This window comes from Schistocerca americana, chromosome 5, assembly GCF_021461395.2.
Source record: "Schistocerca americana isolate TAMUIC-IGC-003095 chromosome 5, iqSchAmer2.1, whole genome shotgun sequence".
NCBI classification, from domain to species: domain Eukaryota; kingdom Metazoa; phylum Arthropoda; class Insecta; order Orthoptera; family Acrididae; genus Schistocerca; species Schistocerca americana.
Window position 1 is genome coordinate 88124053 of NC_060123.1, and position 24355 is coordinate 88148407.

General features: G+C 41.3%; 1 protein-coding gene across 1 annotated transcript in view; it reads right to left on the reverse strand.

The window, feature by feature from the left end:
- Positions 1–24355, reverse strand: part of LOC124616216 (pikachurin-like) — a 976895-nt gene that overhangs the window by 153036 nt on the left and 799504 nt on the right. The window contains exon 8 of the mRNA XM_047144519.1: positions 23570–23706. Coding sequence (XP_047000475.1) covers positions 23570–23706 — 137 coding nt within the window. The remainder of the gene's footprint in view (positions 1–23569; positions 23707–24355) is intronic.

Below are 24355 nucleotides of genomic sequence, written 5' to 3' on the forward strand. Positions count from 1 at the left end.
ACACCCCTGCATGGCTTTGACAGAGGAACTGTAACAGGTCTCGTGTATCGGTACCTAATTTTGCACCAGTATGTCCGCCTTTTCAGGTGTGCATTGGGTCCCACCTTCCTCCGGACGGATGATAACGTACGGCCCCACCGAGCTGCCATCGTGGAGAAGTACCTTGAAACAGAAGATATCAGGCGAATGGAGTGGCCTGCCTGTTCTCCAGACCTAAGCCCCATCGAGCACCTCTGGGATGTTCTCGGTCGACGTATCGCTGCACGTCTTCAAACCCCCACGAAACTTCAGGAGCTCCGACAGGCACTGGAGCAAGAATGGGAGGCTATACCCCAGCAGATATTCGACCACCAGATCCAGAGTATGCCATCTACATCTAGCCTAATACCCAAGAATATATGGACACAACCCTTTAACCGTTGTTCTTCAGAATTAGAACACTCTGAGAGCAAAATGCAGCAGAAGGGAAATTGGTATGATGTCTTTACTGTGGCTGGATATGCTAAGGATTACCATTTTGTCGCTGCAGTACAAAACAGCCCGTGGTAACGCCGTCTGTATTCCACGGGCAGGGTGACTCTACTGTTGTGCGGCCTGTCTACATGTGCGTGGTGATCATATCGTATATTGATGTCGGGTTACATGCGCAGGAAACAGTGGCGTTTTGTAGCACATATGTTTCGGGACAGTTTTCTCAACTTATCAGCAATACCGTAGACTTACGGATGTGTCTCGTATGTGTTCCCTATGTACCTATGCTATTAGCACCAGTTTTGTGTAGTGCCACGTTGTGTGGCAACACATTCTGCAATTATACTTAATCTATGAGCATGAGTGTGTTAGGGGTGTAAGGTACGTGATGCGTCTCAAACAGCCTCTCCATACAAATGCCAACCTCACCTTCACGAGTTGCAGCCAAGGATTGCTGCACGGTACTCCCTGTTACCACTAACGAGGATATGGCGACCGAGTATCTCCCGGAATAAGGAGACACCCTCTACCAAGCGAAACGGCCTCCTAGGAGGGCGGATGAGCAGGTAGAGGCAGGGCACTCTCTTGTCCTTGGGATGGGAAACTGTCCCTAAAGGCGGAAGAGCCACATGATGGCCAACGGCATAGAATGAAGAAGGCAAGGAGAAACCACTTCATTAAAGATCTAATTAGATTTCTCAAGTATCAGCAGCCATAATATGAATATGAAACAAGCTCTAGTTAAGGAAAAGGATTGAAGGATTCGAAATGTGGTGTCTGCGAAGGATGTTAAAAATTCCATGGACGGCCAGGATGACAAATGAAGAAGTCCTGCAGACAGCGGAGGAAGTTCCAGTTCTTTGGAAGACGGTCAAGAAGAGGAGAGATATATGGATGGGACACATTCTGAGACATGAAAGTCTTCTCCACACTATAACGGAAGGCCTTGTGGAGGGCAAAAGGGCAAGAGGCAGACCTAGAAGAAAGTACATAAGCCAGATAATGCAGGACCTAGGATGCGGAAGTTTCACGGAATTGAAGAGGCTGGCCGACAATCGCACTGAATGGAGAGCTGCTGCAAATCAATCTTAGGATTGGCAACTTAAGAAGAAGAGTGTGTTAGTCCTACAGAAAAAATTAACATGGGTCTTTTTGTAGGAAATTTAATGCAGATAAATTTTGTACTGGGGCACGCTTTCGCTTCAGACAATTGTTTTCGCATTATTCACGAAAACCGCGTTTGAAGGTCTCTTTTGTGCATTTTTCTTGAATAATTCGAAAAACTACACCCTCTACTGAAAAAGGTTTCCGCTACAAAATTTAACGACATTAAATTTCCGACAAAAGAGTCAAGTTCATTTTTCTGTAAGCCTAACAGTTTGCACGTAGTGTGAGAGAGATTAAGAAGATTTACACTTGGAATTTGAACGTTTTGCGGGTTGCATAAAATCCAGCGGTAATGGCAGTAGAGTCACCCTGCCCGTGTAATATAGACGGCGTTACCCCGGTCTGTTTTGTACTGCAGCGACAAAATGGTAATCCTTAGCATATCCAGCCACAGTAAAGACATCATACCAATTTCCCTTCTGCTGCATTTTGCTTTCAGAGTGTTCTAATTCTGAAGAACAACGGTTAAAGGGTTGTGTCTATATATTCTTGGGTATTAGGCTAGATGTGGATGGCCCCAATCTTAATCTGCCACTTATATAGGATCCCACAATATCCTTTAATTATCATCACGGCACCCAATTTAATGCTACTCTGGAGTTCAAATCTATAACCTATTCACAGAACCCAAAGTTACGGTACAAATTGTTATCTCATTATATAAAACTTTCATGGGTATACATTTTTTAGGTCCGAATACTCAAGAAATATTTCACTTTAAGCAAAACGAGGGAAAAGAGTCCCATTTCTTCGTTTTAAACATTTTCTGTCGTCCAGCATTTTTTTCTTCCCAGTGTTACAGTTCCCTACATTGAACGTGAATGGCAGTGCAGTTTCCCCAGTTGCTTTGTTTGTATCTTCCTGAACAGATTTAGCTCGTGTTGTAAGATAAACGTCCGGCTCCTGCGTGGTTACAGCAACGTAAGGTGGAAGAATACGAGGGGAAGATGAGCGTTGTTGTTGCTGCTCATAGCCTGGCGAGGGAACGGCCCAGAACAACCCACGGGGGAAATGGCGCCGTGTAATCTTTCCCTGTGGACGTCCTCTCGAGGGGAACACGCGCGTGTTATTGCCCTTTCACACGGCAGCTTGTTCGCTATGTTGGGTCTGAGGGGGAAGGCGCCGCTTTCATCTTCGGGAGTCCACTTGAAGGAGATGCGTCTTTAGTGTTTGTATAGAAAATAATAAGCGTTTCTTGTAGGTGCCCAGTGCATGTCTCTTCCAGGACAGACTACTTGAAACTTCTCGAGGATTCAGTAAATTAGAATCGATAAATGTGGATATATTACCTCTCACATAGTAAACATCTTTTTTTTCCCTCAACTTTGTGCATTTCATCAGATGTCTGATGTCTGACGACTCCAAAGTCAACAGGACTACATTGTCCCCAAACTTAGGCAACAAGAGACATTTGATAATAACTAGAAATGGATACATCGTTGGAGTATATAGAAGAGGCGTGCAGTACAATACTGAAACTAGAGTTACACTAATCAAGCCGGTGTCTAGCTCTCAATTATCAGTTCGACAGACAACGAACTTCCACAATGAATTTTCTCTCTGCCGTGGAGTGGGTGCTGATTTGAATCTCCGGGGCAGACTAAAACTGTCCTCCGGATAGGGTCTCGAACGTTTGCCTTTCAGGCAGGTGCTCTACCGACTGAGATATATCACGTACTGGCCTCAGAAACTTATTTCCACCACTACCTTATCTTATACCTTCACAATAGTTTTCCTGTATATCTTTAAAGCTAGCACTCCTGGAAGAAAGGATAATTCAGTGATCTTAGTGGATTTAATGTTTATTTCAGCATCATCTTGTATGCATAAATCAACTGAACACACACTGGTACTCAATAGTTGTTTTACTGTTCGCATGTGTATTCAGTAGCAGTGCTTTAAGTAACATACAACTGGCGTTAGATGTAATGAATAATAGGACTAAACCCGCACTTAATAGCAACAAAATTCTTTATGACTCACCACTCACGCCGTTTAAAATACGTATAACGCATCTAGGTAGCACGTCAACGAGAAATATTTCTTGGATATAAAATCAGCTGATTTTGAGTAACCACGATGAGCACTAGACGATGATATTACATGTTACTTTCGTAATAAGATACTGGTTCCGATTATGATGAGTCATTATGGTCGAAACTGGCGACTACTCATAAATACACAGAAAAAAATAAAGAAAAACACGAACACCAACGTTTTCGTGTCATTACACTCGCTCGGTTAACTTCCATTAGCTTACAATGAATTGCTGTTGGGGTAGTTCACTTTAAAAGTTCACTGCAGTTTAGAAGCCGACTACGTATCCATCAACACCACCACCCTGAAACTGAATTCTGAAACGTCACGTCACGGCTGCCTCCATTTACCGGCGCCGTGTGAAAGCTTTTCCTGTCACTTCTATCTGCACACACAGTTAAATTCGGTGGTGTTTTTGCAGACAAATTAATGCACTTCTTACCTTATTTATTGAACCATATTATAATTCATTCTGCATTTGAGTGACACATATTAGCCAAGACAAAGCGCATTTTGCTGTTTGTTTGTCCTGACTGACAGTTCACATACGTATTTTTAAAACAATTACGACATTTACTCTTGTTGTCAGCCCCATGACTCGAGGCTTGCGTGCCCCAGCGATACAGATAGCCGTACCGTAGGTGCAACCACAACGGAAAGGCATCTTTTGAGAGGCCAGACAAACGTGTGAACGTGTGCTTCCTGAAGAGGGGCAATAACCTCTTCAGTAGTTGCAGGGAGAAAAGCCTGGATGACTCACTGATCTGCCCTTGTAACACAAACAAAACGACCTTGCTGTGCTGGAACTGTGAACAGCTGAAAACAAGAAGAAACTATATTCGTAATTTTTCCCGAGGGCATGTAGTTTTACTGTATGGTTTAATGATGATGGCACCCTCTTGGGTAAAATATTCCGGACGTAAAGTAGCCCCCATTCGGATCTGCTAGTGGGGACTACTAACGAGGACATCGTTATCAGGAGAAACAAAACTGGCGTTCTCCGGATCTTAGATGGAATGCCCTTAATCGGGTAGGGAAATAGATTGGTTGAAGTCAGATATAGTGGAAATTAGTCAAGTTTGTTGGCAGGAGAAACAGGACTTCTAGTAAGGTGAATACAGGAGTATAAATACAAAATCAAACTGGGGAAATGCAGGAGAAGGTTTAATAATGAGTAAAAAAATAGAAAAGTGGATAAGTCACTATGAACAGCACAGTGAACGCATTATTGCAGCAAGACGGGCACGAAGCCACACCCACCACAGCAGTACAAGTTTGTATGGCAGTTAGCTCCACAGATGAGGAGGAGATTAGGTACATGTATGATGAGATGAAAGTAATTGTTCAGATAGCTAAGGGAGACGAAAATTTAATAGTCATCGGGGACTAGGACACGATCGTAGGGAAAGGACGAGAAGGAAAAGTTGTAGGTGAATATGGACTGAGGGAAAGGAATGAAAGAGGAAGCCGCCTGGTGGAATTTCGCACAGAGCTTAATTTAGTCATAGCTAACACTTGGTTTAAAATTCCAGAATGAAGAAAGTACACGTGGTAGAGATCTGGAGACACCGGAAGGTTGTAGGTTGATTATATAATGCTTAGACACAGATTTAGTAATCAGATTTCAAACTGTAAGACATTTCCAGGTGAAGATGTGGACTGTGACCACCGTTTAGTGGTTATGAATTGTAGATTTAACCTGAATAAACTGCAAAAATGTAGATATTTAATTCGATGTTGTGCTGTGTCATATTTGACGTTCATTAAAACACGTTGTTAACGTCCACAAATCTGCTACGTCACGTGAGTTACAGAGAAGCCATACGAAGGGTTTTAATGTAATCATGTTGTAATTGTTGCCTAAGCATTTTTGTATATATGTTGTAGACATCTAGATCGACAAACGGCTGCAAAACCCATTATCTCTGCAGCGAAGCAGAGATTGTGCAGCGGCGAAGGCGGAGGCCGGAAATAGTCCAACAACCCAGATATTTGGCAGCTATAAGACGCCGCTAGAGCTATTTTCTACAATGTGAACGTAATTGTGAAGTCAAAAAAATCGTTGTATTTTTTCTGTAATATGGTTCCCGGAGTTCTTGACATTGTCAGACAGTTAGTTGAGTCCCCGTTTTGCCAACAGGACGCAGCAGATCGTCCGACGAGAGACAACATTACTAACAGTTTGCCTGGATCAATACGTCCAACTGCTGAGAGAGGTCGCAGTTATCTCGTTCCGAAATTTGTACGTTTTAGAAATTTAGTAGTGAGGTCCGCATGCTATAATTTGATTAATTACGCTACGAATGAAGCCACGTGCATTAGGGAGTTCGCCTATTTGAATTAGGAGCTGGTGTAGTAAGCTGTGTGATTGTGAGGCTGTATAATTCTAGTGTAAGTTAGCTTATTTGGACTTTTGAGGTCCTACATTTCCATGGAAGGATGTCAGTGAATATGCTGACCAACTCTGGGGTGACAGAATTCGCGCTTATTTGATGGTTGTTGGTTGTAGGATTACTGTGGTTTCCGAGCAGAGGTCTCGATGTAATTTATATTTTGTTTGGCAGTCGCCAACGACTCATAGATTGGGAACTGTATCTTACTTTGCTATTGCACGCAGTGTATTTTATGAAGTCTGCGATCTGCCCTAACATGTAAAGTAAAGGAATCGAAGGTCAGAAACGTTGGAACCATATTATGAGGCACTATTGAAGGGATCTGTGACGAGTGACTTCCGTAATTTGATTGAAGTAGTGGGACTGCGTATAGTCAACGCCTGAAGTGGTTGATCTTTGAATTACTATTCAACTGCAGTGACAGGCCTTTTTTTATTTTTTATTTTTTATTCCGTTCTAGGGGGCGTAGTTTTCTTCCTGTCACTCGATCGCAAGTGTGTTCAGAAAGCGTATTGAGAATTGGAATTTACCAATAAATTATAAAATATGTGAGCCCAAATTGGGTAAAGCAAGTAAAACTTAAAAATTCGTCCCCTAATTTCGTAGTGTGGGTGTAAGCGGTTTGCATACAAGAAACTATTTGCGACTGCGTCTGACGTATAACAGTATTTGTTGTTCTTTGTGTCATGACATGCGAACTCACGGTAATTAAATGGATAAACACTTGAAAATTAGTAAAAAAGATCATGTTTGACTGCAAGTAACTCCAAATTGGAGGTGAAAAAGTAAAGTTAAATAAGAAATATCGTTAATATTTCAGTGTTAAGAATTCCAGACCAAAGATTTATTTACATAGTAGTAGTATCTGAGTGTGAAAGTTTATTTTATCCTTGAGTCAACAAAATAAAAGACATATTTTTACGCAAAATACGAAGACTCGAGGAATAATTACATACAAAAGATACTAAAGCAGTTTACTTTGAATCATTTTAAAAAGGGTGTCAATGTATTCTGCAATCAGTAGTAGCATATGAGAATAAACCGACAATCCTTTAACATTTTGCCGGGTTAATTAAACTGAATTACGTCGTATTACCCTAGTGTGAAGGTACGACTTTGCATTAGTTACAGTAGTTTGCTATTAAGAATAGTTTTGCTATAGAAACTAAAAGGGTTTTTGAGAGTCTTTGCAAATAACAGAATTGACATTTGAAGCAGTAGTTTTGATAATACGTTAAGTAATTGAAGTTGTACTGTATATGTTGTAAGTAGGCTGTTTAGGTTTTTTTATTGGTAACGCCAACTCTGTATGAAAATCACTGGCTGTGCTGTGTGCAGTCTGTGGCTGCTTTGCATTGTTGTAATACTCGCCATTGTAGTGTTGGGCAGCGGCAGCTGGCTGTGAACAGCGCGTAGCGTTGCGCAGTTGGAGGTGAGCCGCCAGCAGTGGTGGATGTGGGGAGAGAGATGGCGGAGTTTTGAAATTTGTCATGAACTGCTATATTTATATATGATGATATCAAGGTAAATACATTGTTTGTTCTCTATTAATATCTTTCATTTGCTAACTATCCCTATCAGTAGTTAGTGCCTTCCATAGTTTGAATCTTTTATTTAGCTGGCAGTAGTGGCGCTCGCTGTACTGCAATAGCTTGAGCAGCGAAGATTTTTGTGAGGTAAGTGATTTGTGAAAGGTATAGTTTAATGTTAGTCAGGGCCATTCTTTTGTAGGGAATTTTGAAAGTCAGATTGCGTTGCGCTAACAAAATATTGTGTGTCAGGTTAAGCGCAGTCATGTATAAATTGTTCAAAGGGGACATTTCATATGGAGGATCGCCATGGCACTATGGAAGGCACTAACTACTGATAGGGTTAGTTAGCAAATGAAAGATATTAATAGAGAACAAACAATGTATTTACCTTGATATCATCATATATAAATATAGCAGTTCATGACAAATTTCAAAACTCCGCCATCTCTCTCCCCACATCCACCACTGCTGGCGGCTCACCTCCAACTGCGCAACGCTACGCGCTGTTCACAGCCAGCTGCCGCTGCCCAACACTACAATGGCGAGTATTACAACAATGCAAAGCAGCCACAGACTGCACACAGCACGTTGAATTGCTTGGTAATTTAGATTTACTGTAGCTTGCTTTGCGATTTTCCATTTTTTTTTCATTGCTGTTTATATTAATTGTTTTATGTGCTGCTGCATTGCCTCGTCCCTTAGTTTAGCATCTGAGCTCAGTAGATTTAAATTAGCTTAAGAGGGGGTAGACTATATGAGAAACTGACTATGGAGAATAGGTAAAGAATGCATTGCGAAGTTATATAAAAAGATTTGGGCCCAAATGAGTATTGTACAATCAGAAATAATTATTTTGAAAGAAATATGAACAGAATACAGAAAGCAGGCTTAGATAGGACTTTTTGGGAATAATGATGAACAAAGGGAGATCTCCACGCAAAATACTGCAGTAAACAAACCCTGTCCTTCTTCCCCTTTTGTGTTATCCCACTATATGTTTGTGTACCCTTGTGTATTTGTTTTCTTCCTGTCTCTGTGTACTGTTTCATAGAACTTTTTTCTCTTCTAATACTAAGTTACATTCACTATTATGAGGAATACTGTTATCCTCAAATACAATTGGCATTAATAATGTGTTATTTACTTTGTAAAGATGTTTAGACATTATTTATTCTGTTTTGTGTTAATGCTCATGTGTGAAGTTGCTGTTTCGAAAGTTACTCTGATCTTTTATGTATGTACTTATGTCATAATTCCTGTAACACTGATGTATATGTTATTTCGATTCTTTTGTAAAGCCCATATTACTACAAATGTTATCTGTATTATTATGTTTTTAATGATGTATTTTGTACCTTTGTAATTGTATTCTTATGTTATAAAATTGTAATTGTCACCAGTTCATGATATTATTAACTTGTTAGTTACATTACACTGCACACGTTTCTGTTGGTCATAGTATATGGACAATATGTGAGAAGTAGGGACTGTTAGTGTTTGCACATGTGTTAATAATTCAGCAAGGGACTGGATAACAGCATTGCTGGTTCTAAGGACAATTTCAAAAACTTTGTGAGTGCACAAGTGGTGGTTTATGGACTTGCTATATTATCCGCAAGACTCTTCGATGGTGATTGTGCACCTGCACAGTCACAACAGATGGCTGCTGGCTATCTCTACAAGGACTACAGTGGGTCTGCATCTTTGATGACCCACCAGTACCATTATCTCTACAAGGACTACAGTGGGTCTACATCTTTGATGATCCATCAATACCATTATTTCTACAAGGACTGCAGTGGGTCTGCACCTCTGGTGGCCCACCAATACCACAATCTCTACCAGGACTCTAGTGGGTCTGCTCTGTGATGACCTACCTACCAATATTCTTCCAAACTTCGAATGACTCTGCTGTGGGTTTGCTCTGTTGTGGCCCATTACCTGTATGCATGTCAAGAGTCAGCACTGTCTTTCCGTTGGAAGGACAACACTACTTCTTCAAGACTGCATGGAAATCCACTACTTCTGTGTGCAATTTCTTTTACTAATGAGACTTTGTGAAAAAAAACCTGTAATTACTGTTATGATGAATGATTAGGACTATCTTTATGGACTGTGAGAAAATTTTAGCTTTTGACCAACATTGTATCAATAAGCGTGTGCATTTGATTTCTTTGTTATTGTAATTATGAAAAATTTTTTCAAATCTGTATTGGCCACTGCCCAAACCAATTTGTAAAATTTTTTGTGGGGAGCATGGGGGCTATGTAAGTAGGCTGTTTAGGTTTTTTTATTGGTAACTCCAACTCTGTATGAAAATCACTGGCTGTGCTGTGTGCAGTCTGTGGCTGCTTTGCATTGTTGTAATACTCGCCATTGTAGTGTTGGGCAGCGGCAGCTGGCTGTGAACAGCGCGTAGCGTTGCGCAGTTGGAGGTGAGCCGCCAGCAGTGGTGGATGTGGGGAGAGAGATGGCGGAGTTTTGAAATTTGTCATGAACTGCTATATTTATATATGATGATATCAAGGTAAATACATTGTTTGTTCTCTATTAATATCTTTCATTTGCTAACTATCCCTATCAGTAGTTAGTGCCTTCCATAGTTTGAATCTTTTATTTAGCTGGCAGTAGTGGCGCTCGCTGTATTGCAATAGCTTGAGCAGCGAAGATTTTTGTGAGGTAAGTGATTTGTGAAAGGTATAGTTTAATGTTAGTCAGGGCCATTCTTTTGTAGGGAATTTTGAAAGTCAGATTGCGTTGCGCTAACAAAATATTGTGTGACAGGTTAAGCACAGTCATGTATAAATTGTTCAAAGGGGACGTTTCATGTTACGTGTACCTTTGAAGGTGGTAATACTGGTACCTTGCGTGTACACGTAAACCGTGGGTGATAGTGATGTTATTGACTCTTCAAGTCACTGTCAATCGCTAGAGCCTAACCGAGCTTGTTGTTGTTGTTGTGGTCTTCAGTCCTGAGACTGGTTTGATGCAGCTCTCCATGCTAATCTATCCTGTGCAAGCTCCTTCATCTCCCAGTACCTACTGCAACATACATCCTTCTGAATCGGTTTAGTGTATTCATCTCTTGGTCTCCCTCTACCATTTTTACCCTCCACGCTGCCTTCCAATGCTAAATTTGTGGTCCCTTGATGCCTCAGGACATGTCCTACCAACCGATACCTTCTTCTAGTCAAGTTGTGCCACGAACATCTCTTCTCCCCAATCCTATTCAACACCTCCTCATTAGTTACGTGATCTACCCATTTAATCTTCAACATTCTTCTGTAGCACCACATTTCGAAAACTTCTATTCTCTTCTTGTTCAAACTATTTATTGTCCATGTTTCACTTCCATACATGGCTACACTCCATACAAATACTTTCAGAAACGACTTCCTGACACATCTATACTCGATGTTAACAAATTTCTCTTCTTCACAAACGCTTTCCTTGCCATTGCCAGTCTACATTTTATATCCTCTCTACTTCGACCATCATCAGTCATTTTTCTCCCCAAATATCAAAATTCCTTTACTGCTTTAAGTGTCTCATTTCCTAATCTAATTCCCGCAGCATCATCCGACTTAATTCGACTACATTCCATTATCCTCGTCTTACTTTTGTTGATGTTCATCTTATATCCCCTTTCAAGACACTGTCCATTCCGTTCAACTGCTCTTCCAAGTCCTTTGCTGTCTCTGAGAGAATTACAATGTCATCTTCGAACCTCAAAGTTTTTATTTCTTCTCCCTGGATTTTAATACCTACTCCAAATTTTTCATTTGTTTCCTTTACTGCTTGCTCAATATACAGATTGAATAACATCGGAGAGAGGCTACAACCCTGTCGACTCCCTTCCCAACCACTTCTTCCCTTTCATGCCCCTCGACTCTTATAACTGCCATCTGGTTTCTGTACAAACTGTAAATAGCCTTTCGCTCCCTGTTTTTTACCCCTGCCACCTTTAGAATTTGAAAGAGAGTATTCCAGTCAACATTGTCAAAAGCTTTCTCTAAGTCTACAAAAGCTAGAAACGTAGGTTTGCCTTTCCTTAATCTTTCTTCTAAGATAAGTCGTAAGGTCAGTATTGTCTCACGTGTTCCAGTATTTCTACGGAATCCAAACTGATCTTCCTCGAGGTCAGCTTCTACCAGTTTTTTCATTCGTCTGTAAAGAATTCGCGTTAGTATTTTGCAGCTGTGGCTTATTAAACTGATAGTTCGGTAATTTTCACATCTGTCAACACCTGCTTTCTTTGGGATTGGAATTATTGTATTCTTCTAGAAGTCTGAGGGTATTTCGCCTGTCTCATACATCTTGCTCACCAGATAGTAGAGTTTTGTCAGAACTGGCTCTCCCAAGGCCGTCAGTAGTTCCAATGGAATGTTGTCTACTCCCGGGGCCTTGTTTCGACTCAGGTCTTTCAGTGCTCTGTCGAACTCTTCACGCAGTATCGTGTCGCCCAATTCATCTTCGTCTACATCCTCTTCCATTTCCATAGTATTGTCCTCAAGTATATCGCCCTTGTATAGACCCTCTATATACTCCTTCCACCTTTCCCCTTTCCCCTCTTTGCTTAGAACTTGGTTTCCATCTGAGCTCTTAATATTCATACAAGTGGCTCTCTTTTCTCCAAAGGTCTCTTTAATTTTTCTGTAGGCTGTATCTATCTTACCCCTAGTGAGATAAGCCTCTACATCCTTACATTTGTCCTCTAGCCATGCCTGCTTAGCCATTTTGCACTTCCTGTCGATCTCATTTTTGAGACGTTTGCATTCCTTTTTGCCTGCATCATTTACTGCATTTTTATATTTTCTCCTTTCATAAATTAAATTCAATATTTCTTCTGTCACCCAAGGATAACCGAGCTTAGGAATAATATTTATAGTTATCTCAGCTGAGCTAATCTCAAAATGGTTGAATTTTGCCACGTATGAACATTGCGAAAGTGGTTGGATGCGACTGCGCATAGCGTATAAAAATTATTTTAATTTTGAAGTGTATGTGCATGTCAAATAAAAGCACGACGAGTGCCATTATTGTAATCTGCTGACGTACAGTTCAAGTGCAAGCTATTCTAGCTAGCGAGATAACATTCGACGCAGGGCAGACGACATCGTACACGTACCCAACTGAACTCTGACATAGTTCAATGTGACTTGGATAAACTGAAAGAACCATAGTTTGTGTTCCAGCCGGAACATCAGGCAACGATTGAAAATAGCAGGAGAAAGTAATACAGTAGAAAAAGAATGGGTAGCTTTAAGAGATGAAATAGTAAAGGCAGCAGAGAATCCAATAGGTAAAAAGATGAGGGTTAGTAGTGATCTTTGGGTAACGCAACAGATATTGAACTTAATTAATGAAACGAGAAAATATAACAGGGTGGTAAATGAAGCAGGTGAAAGGGAATACAGAGGAATGAGCTTGACAGAAAATGCATAACTGCTAAGCACGAATACTTGGAGGACAAACGTGTAGATTTAGAAGCATATATCACTGGCGGAAAAATAATGCCACGTACAGAAAAATGAAAGAGACCTTTGGAGACAAGAGAACCACCTGTATGAATATCAGCAACTCAGATGAAAAGCCAGCGCTAACCAAAGGAGGGAAAGCAAAAAGATGGAAAAGTAATAGAGGGTCTGTACGAGCGATATTTACTTGAGGGCAATATCATGAAAGACGACGTAAATGAAGATGAGATAAGAGATACGATACTGAGTGAAGAATCTGACAGAGCGCTGAAAGACTTAACTCGTAACAAGGCCCCAGGAGTAGACAACTTTCCGTTAAAACTACTGAAAGCCTTGGGAGAGCAAGCCATGACAAAACTTCCATATGGAGAGCAATATGTATATGGAAATGATGTCCCATGCTTCTTGACAGAGCGTCGAGGAACAATGCCTGAGATCCGCACCGCCGTGCTAGGAAAGGTCCTAATGGAGGTGGTTTGCCGTTGCCTTCCTCCGGCCGTAATGACGATGATGAAGACGACACAAAGGCACCTAGTCATCCCGGGGCAGGTGAAAATCCCTGACCCCGCCGGGAATCGAAGCCGGGACGCGAGAACGCTACCGCGAGACCACGAGCTGCGGACAATATGTATAAGACAGCCGAAATACTCTCAAACTCCCAGAAGAATATCATAATTCCAACTCAAAAGAAAGCAGGTTCTGACAGGTGTGAAACTACGGACTGTCGGTTTAACACGTCACGGTTGCAAAATACTAACACGAATTCATTACAGAAGAATGGAAAAACTGGTAAAAGACGACCTCTGGGAGGATCAGTTTGGATTCCGGAGAAATGTAGAAATGCGCGAGGAAATACTGACCATACGATTTCTCATACAAGATAGGTTCAGGAAAGGCAAACCTATGTTAATAGCATTTTTAGACTTAGAGAAAGCCTTTGACAGTGTTGAATGGAATATTCTCTTTGGAATTTCTAAGGTGTCAGGGGTAAAATACAAGAAGCGATACGATATTTACAACTTATACAGAAACCAGAGGGCAGTTATAAGAGTCGAGGGACATGAAAGGGAAGCAATGGTTGAGGAGGGAGTGAGACAGGGTTGTAGACTGTGTTCGATGTTATTCAATATGGATACTGAGCAAGAAACAAAGGAAACAAAAGAAAAAAAATTGGAGCGGGAATTGAAGTCCCGGGATAAGAAATAAAAACTTTGAGGTTTGCCGATGACATTGTAATTCTGTCAGAAACAGCAAAGGACCTGGGAGAGCAGTTGAACGGAATGGACAGTGTCTCGAAAGGAGGATAAAAGATGAACATCAACAAAAGCAAACGAGGATGATGGAATGTATTAAATTCTGAGGGAATTAGAGTAGGAAATGGGGCACTTAAAGTAGTAGATGAGTTTTGCTATTTTGGCAGCTAAAGAACTGATGATGGTGGAAGTAGAGAGGATATAAAATGTAGACTGGCGATGGCAAGAGGAGCGTTTCTGAAGAAGAAAAATTTTTTAATATCGAGTGTAGATTTAAGTGTCAGGAATATTTTCTGAAAGTATTTGTATGGAGTGTAGTAGCAATGTATTGAAGTGAAACACGGACGACAAACAGTTAAGACAAAAAGAGAATAGAAGCTTTTGAAATGTGGTACGACAGAAGAATGCTGAAGATTAGATGGGTAGATCACATAAGTAATGAGGAGGTATTGAATAGAATTGGGGAGAATAGGAGTTTATGGCACAACTTCACAAGAAGAAGGGACCGGTTGGTAGGACATGTTCTGAGGCATCAAGGGGTCACAAATTTAGCATTGGAGAGTAGCGTCGAGGGTAAAAATCGTAGAGGGAGACCAAGAGATGAATACACTAAGCAGATTTATAAGGATGTAGGTTGCAGTAGTTACTCGGAGATGAAGAGGCTTGCGTAGGATAGAGCAGCATGGAGAGCAGCACCAAACCACAAAGTACCAAACCTTGAGTCAGTTTCTGAATCTTCCACTCTTCACATTAGTGCCTCCTTTTCTTGCATCAACTGCTCGTATATTCTTATACTATACACAGTAATCTATTGCTGAGGATCTTCATGGGAGTCTAGATGTATGACTACTGAAATTTAGTGACTGTCAGATCTGAGTTATCGAAAGGTTTAATCTGTGATAGTTTCCTTGTCTTCATAAAGTTGGTTAACAGATGTATAACAGCTTGCTTAAATCGATCTAGCCTTGGTGGCATAATCTGTTGTGCTTAGCAGCCTCAGCATTGTCGTATTCTCGAAGGTGGGGCTATTGTTGCTTGTACAATGTACGCTGTTGACTTTCGAATCTTGGTCGTACCAGCATCACATGATTCAAGTTTGTGGGCCTCAGAGTTCTAGGAAGACAGGCGACTGAAGGAGAAACGTGAGTTTCCGGAACTAAAATGTCTCCCGTTTCTGCAGGACGCACGATCTTAACAAAACCCAGCGCGTCTTGCCGCGGCAGCCAGCGACTCTCCTGTACACCTGTAGGAGCGGCGCGCCGATTTTGCGCCGGCAGACTTCTCGCCCGGCCGCGGAAATGAAAGGAGCGCTGCCCCCTCCCCCCTCCACTCACGCAGAGTATGGGGTTGTAAGGGGGGGGGGGCTGGGATGGGAGATTTCTGTATTAGCGGCAGCGGGGCTGGGGCGGCGCGCTGGCGGCGATATTGATGGGCGCTTGCAAATCCCTCGCCTTTCAGATCCACAGCCGCCTCCTCAAAGACGGCGAAAATGCTTTCCAGCAGCCCTCGAAACAGCGTTCTCACACAGTTGGAGCAAAAGAACTAAAACGAGAAAACTCTTTAAGAGCAGAGTGCGTATTCATGGCCATACTTAAATTTTTATCTCTGAGAATTCTCACGCGAAAAACTGTGTGTGTATGTGTGTGTGTGTGTGTGTGTGTGTGTGTGTGTGTATTGTGTGAAAGAGAGTGAAGTACCCAACCGAAATGAAACCACGGACTTCGCGAAAACTGAATGTAACAGAGGATATTCTGCTTAATAAGTAAGGATGTTTGAAGACGAGCTTGCACTTACAAGATATATTATTGCTGCATAATAGCAAGGCAATCTTTGAAACTTATTTTTATTGACTTACCTGACAGCAGTTCACGGGCAGAGAAGAAATTGACGCAGAGTCCCTCTTCTACAAGAGAACAGGCAAAACAGGCGGACTAATTGGGGGAGCAAATGAGGAACACATGGATGGGGGACATATTGAAGAAGAAGAACAACAACAACAACAACAACAAAGAGAAACATAACCTCAAAAAGAAGAACATCTGAATGTACTCACATACAGGTGTCTGTCGGACACTTGTAACTGGGCGATTGCGAGGGGCCAGAATTACATTATTTCTGCATTACCTAGTACTTTAAAGAAATTAGGTCTAAACAAAAGTTCGCCTATTTGACTATAAATATGCTCTTTCGACGAACTAAAATGTGTTATAACTGTAACAAAATGTAATTCTACATATAATACAATTACGAAGCTTAGATGTACTTATGTGCCGGCCGCTGTGGCCGTGCGGTTCTAGGCGCTACAGTCTGGAGCCGAGCGGCCGCTACGGTCGCAGGTTCGAATCCTGCCTCGGGCATGGATGTGTGTGATGTCCTTAGTTTAGTTAGGTTTAATTAGTTCTAAGCAGGCGACTGATGACCTCAGAAGTTAAGTCGCATAGTGCTCAGAGCCATTTGAACCATTTTTGTACTTATGTGCCCCAAAAGTCAGAAAAAAACTCTGTAGATGTCAAAATGTTTCAAGCATGCTGAAAAGTCAGAAAAGGTTAAATCAATACACATAATACATGTAAGCGTGATTTCTCCACAGAGGCCATTAAAACTCTGCAATCCACCCTGTCAGCCCCATGGAAATTAAATGCTATGGTAGCCCTTCATCTCCCATCAATGAATAAAACTTTTCCTCTGGAACTAAAGGGGTTCAGTTCTAACTTATGTGTGTCGAAATAAGGCTGCGTATCAACGAATGTCTTATGGGAAGTCGATGAAGGAACTGGGAATCGAATTCCGAAGTGGCTAAGACTGGCCAAAATGCTCCTGAATTTTCTAGAATGTGTAGGCACAATATTGGTGAAGGTTCCATAATGTTGTAGAATAATCTAGAATGTTCCATAAAGTTGTAGAATATTCATCAATGTTCCACAATTCTGTAGAATGTTGTAGAAGCTTCCAGAAGATTCAGGAATGTTCAAGAATGTTTCACAACGTTATACAATTTTCCAAAATGTTTGATAATGTTGTAGAACGTTCCACGATGCTCCAGAAAGTTCTCTAATCTTTCAACATCCTTCTGTGATGGATATATGTTCCAGCTGAGAAGACTGTTTACAAGAGATGTGGAGACGCATGGATCCCCATAGTTTTCAAAATCAACTGCCTCGAACGATTACGGCTCTTGTCGAATTGTCAGTGCTGCGAACGGGAAATGTTCTTTCCGGCTTTATACGCTGTACAAGACAGACGTTTTCAATATCCATATGTTACGTTTATAGTTATAAAACGCGAGTAGGCGCTTATTTCCGCTCAAATCCCATAACACACCAACAGTTCAAATTCTTCTTAGAAGGAATGCACAAACTTAATGATGTATCTTCGTAATGCTTATTGGGATGACTGTCAGTAGACAATGTTACAGACCGTTTAGTAGAGCCATTCTAATGATTTAGTCAAGATAAATTAAAATCTCTACCTGAACTTGACTACTCACAGTGGTTGTTAATATGGTTGTTATATAAGTTGCTTCTCAGCAGTACAAGTGCTATACATATAATCACAAGATAATGTAAGAATTATTTCTTATGTAGTACCGAACGTGGTCAGATTTCGTAGCAAATTAAGACTTTTTAGGAAATAGATTGAGGTTAACACAGTCAGTTGTCTGAAGAAAATTACAGAAACCTTTCCTGTAGATCAAGTCGAAGCAAAAGATTATTTATGTAAAATTCCTGATCTCTCTGGTGATGCAGATGGTAGACTTAATGATCTGAAGGCTCCTTAGCCCTCACTTTCACTCCTGGAATGTTCGTTTCCTACTGATGCTGTGAAACATGGCCATTCTGCTTCACTGTCAATTGCAAATGATTCAGATGATTTAGAGTTTGGCCTGTTGCAGCTGCAGGGGGTCGATGGACTATAGGGCCCTATATAAACTTGTTAAACTATTGAATTTTGGAAGAAGTTTCCTAATTAAAAGTACTCAATACTCAATTTCATCAAATCTGAACTTCAGTGAACAGCGCTCACAGATATCAGACATATTTTAAACAGTCCACAATTCGAGAAAGTACATCACAAAAGCAACGTCTTCTTTATCAGTTTTTTTTTCAGGCACCTGTCAACAACACCGGTATACTTGTAGAAATGCATAATACACACTTTGCTGTCTCACTATTACAATATATTCAATCACTGCCGGGTCCGATCATCGACCAGTTTCATAGTCGAAAGATTTCTGTGTCATGTGAACTTGTTACAATGGATACATTTTCACTGTGAAGATTATGCATTATAGAAACCGGTAGTGAATAAATGTATAGAAAACAGCAAAGTGTGTAACTTGCATTTCTCCAACACTTATTTATTGTTGTGTAATAAAACGTTGTTCAAAGTTCTTAGTTTTAAAACAAATGTATGTCATTAATGAAATAAAAAATTTCTTCACTGTTGGTCTTTAAACTAAGGGGACCTCCCAAAATCAGTCCACCAATCAGTAAAGCTATAGCCACGCCGCCGGCCGTGACATCAATAGTACAAAATCCGTCGCCACATAAGGCATAATTTACGCTCTACTTCCGCCGCGTCCGATTCAACCCCGCTATACTAAGCTGCAGCCGCCCCCTCCCCCCACCACCGCTTTGTCGAAGGTGGTTTTCGAAATTTTAATTCACTAGCATTTTTTATGGTACCGAATAAACTGCTCACCTTCTTAATGACGGATATGTCCTTGAATTCAACTCGATGTCTATTTTTAATGCGTTGTCTTCTTATCTGTATATCAGAGGCGCAATCACATCTCGTAATCCATCCGCCGTAGTGGTAACCACACACTCACATGATATCTTACACGTGTTCGGAGTCACACAATGTCTTTGGAGGGCCACGCGAGGGTTGTCGTATTTTCGCTAGAACCGTACAGACTAAACTGTGGGAGGACCAACTGAAAACATAGGAGACATAGGAGACGAGCCACACTGCACCCAGTACGAAGCAGCTTAATGGCTCTTCCAGCGTTTTTCTTTGGGGGAGGTCTGGACTGTTTTGGTTCTGGCTGCGTGGTCTGCGTATTTCGCATACTACGTTTGACTCACAGGGAAGCAGTACCGCATATCAAGCACAGTATCTAACTTCACACTTTGTGGCAGGTTCTTGATAAAGCATAGTATGTATAGTTCTTTTATAGAGGTTATTCTCTATGATAATGGACCATGTAGAGGTATTCACACAAAGGCGCCATTTTGCTGAGGGTACGTTCTAACTTGCTCAAGGTGAGTGGTCTCAGACATTGTGCTGCAGTCTCCTGCTGATCAAGAAGAAGCGTTTCAGTTTGGTAGCGGTTCTAGACATATGTTTATAAGGTGCTCTCGTGGGACATGCTCCAACCATGCTTAAGTTACGGAAAAGAATCCATACAGATTCCCTGGTGGTCTCTTCTGGTATGGTATCATAAAAAAAGCAAATACGTGACTGTATGTGTTTGGTAGGGACACTGTAGAACTACAGATAATAGGTGCGACGTCCTCTAATTGCAGTCGCAAGATCTGCTTTGTGACTGATCTGAAAAAATGGCAATGCCCTACCATTGAATGATGAACCTGCAACATGAGGACATCATGCTACCAGAGCGTCTGTTCGCTCCCTGAACTCCAATACCGTCCCACACACATACGGAACTGTAGAGCAAATGTTTGCTTCCGAAACGACGCCACCATGGACCACTTTTCACCTCAGATAGGTGCTCTCGCAGAAATAGGAGGCTTTACCGTAGCCTGTGTAGGACTGTCTGATTTAAAGTATGTGAAATCGTTATACACTAAAGCGCCAATGAAACTGGTACAGGCACGCGTATTCAAATACAGGCAGAACACGGCGCTGCGGACGCAAAGCCTGTATAAGACAATAAGTGTCCGGCGCAGTTGTTAGATCGGTTACTGCCGCTATAATGGCAGGTTATCAAGATTTAAGTGAGTTTCAACGTGGTGTTACAGTTGTCGAACGAGCGATGGGACATAGCACCCCGCGGTAACGATGAAATGAGGTTTTCCTGTACGACCATTTCACAAGGGTACCGTGAATATCAGGAATCCGGCAAAACATTAAATCTACGCCATCGTTGAGGCCGAGAAAAAAAAAAAAAAACAAGAACAACGACGCCTGAAGAGAATCGTTCAACGTGACAGAAGTGCAACCCTTCTGCAAATTGCTGCAGATTTCGATACTGCACCGTCAACAAGTTTTAAGGAAATTTTCCTTTGTGTTTGTGCATTGGCATTGTCTTTGAATGACTTTTGTACTGAAACGATGACTACCAAAATTCGTAAACTTCGATTATCTCTCAATTTGTAGATACAAAATAAGTCTTTTAAAATATTGCGTTTCTAAGTAAATTTTTTAGTGTCGAGATAAATTGAATACCGATTAACGGTGATCTTCTGGCCGACAGTAAGTGTGACTTGGAACATCTCCTGAGACGGATTAACTGCGCAATTACCCAAAATATGGCGAAAGCAAATACGAAGGTGACGGGGAGTAGTTATCAGCAGAGCGACGACTTACCCAACATAGGAACTGGGAACGACTCAGCGGGAGAAGAAGTGTGCTATATAGGGAAGCGAGAGTAGTCAGGGCAGCTGAGGCGGGGAAGGTAGCATGACTAGACTGGGATAGGCGAAGTAAGGTTCCTGAAGTAATGAAACTCTGCTGGCGCCAGATATTGATCTGAAAAAGGATGAAGTCGCTGAAAGTGCACGTATTTAACAAAGCACGGTGTGGAAGCTAAATGTCGTTTGTCGGTAGTCCAGAGACGAAGCAACTAGAAGTATTAGAAATGTGGTGCAATAGAAGAAGGTTAGATATTAAATGGGCAGGATAAGTACTACATGAAGCGTCCAATAAATTAAGGTATATCGTTGTTTCACCAAGGGAATCATTTTGAGGTTCTGCTCAACTGATATCGTTGTCAGACTGTATGACACAATTTCGTTTGTCATGTTTTTGTAAAACAATGTAAGGAACACAGCCTCCTTGTTCTCAACCTTTTGTATCACATCTTGCAGAATGTAAGCACACCATTTCTTGGTCTCTGTAACGCTGTCATTAATATAGAAGTAATTAACTTGTGCTATGTTTTCACTGATTAGAAAATACACCACCCACTTTACTAATAGTATGTACAGGCATTTTCCATGTTACAGTTTATAATGATGTTGGGAAGCGATTGGTTTGGTGACGTGTCGAATATACGCCATCCCAGCGCCACTGATGGCGTACTTCATGAATCGAACTCTGTTATCTAAATTCCTTGCCACGAAGTCCGATTCCTGCTTTTCTTTGTGTAATCTGCACGTTATTCCGTCACCCGATACCTCATGTTATCACAGTCCGTCGTCTCCAAGCTTTTCTGCTCCCTAATTACGACTCTGTACCTGACTGCAACGATAAGAATGATAACAGTAGGTAATAGAGTCATTTTAACCAAACAGGAGATTTAATTTCAATGTAAATTGAAATTCTCATGGTATATCTATCTTAGTTACACTCCTGCTCTGCTCACAGCAATTTGTCCCACTTCCGAACATTTGGCTTTCGGAAGAATTAAGTCAAAGCGTTTCCGTTCATCCATTCTTTTTTAATGTGATACATTACAAACTAAATGGTATATATTCCTTAGTTATACTTCTGCTGTGCTCACTGCAATTTGTCCCACTTCCAAACATTTGGATTTCGTAAGAATTAAGTCAAAGAGTTTCCTTTCATGCATTCTTTTTTAATGTGATACATTAGAAGAGGTATTAAAAGGAATGAGCAAGGAAAGACGTCAACGGAAAACCGCTGCCAGAAGAAAGAACGGGCCAATGGAACATTCTCTGTGATACACAGAAATGGTGAGAATTAGTATGGGTTAAAAATATTGGGAGTAGTCAAAGATTGGAATATGCAAAGCGGATTATAGAGGCATGGGTGATAGGAACCGAAAAGAGAACTCGGAGGATGATAGTGAAGTCTATTGTTGTCTTCGTTCCCAACAACTTGGCACTGCTGCCTCCAGCGGACGGATCACCGTGAACAGTGTGAAGGACCCTCAGTCTTTAAGACGGTGAAGTGAGATTGTGGGTGTAGTCCAGCGCAGGGGTGGACGTTTTGGTGATTAGAAACTGCACTTCGTCCTATCTTCTTCCCTAGCAGTCCACATGCTCGAAATTAAGTTTTGGGTTGAGCGGGACCCTTGTCTGTATGAAGTGGACGACACTGTATAACGATATGTTTACGTAATGTGTATGCATAAACATGCAGTTACAAATGTCCCCGTTCGTAGTCACTAATTATAACAATATGTTTACTTTTGTGCTGTAACATATAGCTATAATCAGCGGTGAAAATATGTTTGCGAACGTCGACCGTGTTGGATCGTCTGATCAGTCGGAAGTTGCATTGCATAGGAGAGTAAATGCCTATTCAAAATATAATTATTTTTGGATAGCTCAACATGAATTTCCTAAGGGACCGTAATTTATCACGCATTTACCAGTAGAATATGGCACGGAGAAAATATTTCGCCGCATGCAACTCCCGTCCGATTTCGACGAAAGAATTCGTGACTGTGAACTCTCTATTTGGCAGAAACAAAATTAAATAACTTCATGAAGGAGTGAGACGTAGATTCTACACTAAATAAATAGTCCATACACCAGTTCCATTTAACTCTGAATTTATAGCAATTAATAGATGAACTTACACTGCAATGAAGGATTTAACATGGCTGTCGTTTTGACTGGCACTACTCTTCTCGTAATGAAAATAATTGGTTTGACGTTTTCACATACACGTCGCACAATAAATCTAGTGCTATGCAGTATTGCACATTTAGTATCGCACTTTTACCTTACACTAAAATAATATTATTTTTAACAATAATAATACGGCGGCAAGTCATGCGCGTCCGACACAAGTTACAAGAGACAAGAGAAAAAATGAGTAACTGTTCATCGAGAATATCTCGTACATCAAACAAATGTGTAAAAGTGTTCTTCTTCTGTCCGTTTTTCGCGCCGCGGTTTTCAAAGTCATTAACTCACTGCATCTCTGACAGCGCTTCGACAATAAACACGTTACGTCACAGGACGTTCACCTTTTACATTCTCGGAACATTATTTGATAACTGTAGCTGTTGCCGAGCGACTGCTCGATTAGTGAATGGTTTAAAATGGTAAGGCAATCCCATAATGTTACAACTGCCGCCTTACCTGGAGGTCGATGCGCGTCTCGCAGTAGTCCCCCTGGTAGCCGAGCGGGCAGAGGCAAACGGCGGAGTCGCCCGTGGCCAGGCACTTGCCGCCGTGCTGGCACGAGATGAGGCTGCAGCCGTCGCCGCCGCACTCCTCTGCAACACGACGGCCGCCGACCCGTCACCACAGCACCTCCACACCTCACACACCTGCGCACTTCCGCCAGCCTGCTATCTCTGCCACGTTACGCCAAAACGTTCTGCGTCAACTCAATTTCTTAAATAAAAATATGGCATTTCGGTCTTAGATCGCTATTTTTTATTTTCAGTGACCGGTTTCAGGCTAGCTGCCCATCTTCAGATCATATATTGCAGTTACAGAGTAGCTTGTCAGTACAGAACAATCGGTTCGCTGTCATAACAGCTGAAACCGGTCACTGAAAATAAAAAATAGCTGTTATGACAGCGGACCGATTGTTCTGTACTGACAAGCTACTCTGTAACTGCAATATATGATCTGAAGATGGGCAGCTAGCCTGAAACCGGTTACTAAAAATAAAAAATAGCGATCAAAGACTGAAATGACATATTTTTATTTAATGAACGATCGCGGAAATCCCATTACGACAATCATGTCTAGTTTTGATAAACTTAATATCTGTCCTCTCGTACTGAAATATATATTTTTGTGGCAAAAATATGTCAAATTTCTGTTTTGTGTGTGAAAGCACATAACACAATTTAGTTATCCAGGATCATCAGATGCCATGGGATCCTTTGATCCAAAGCTACTTGGTCATATAGC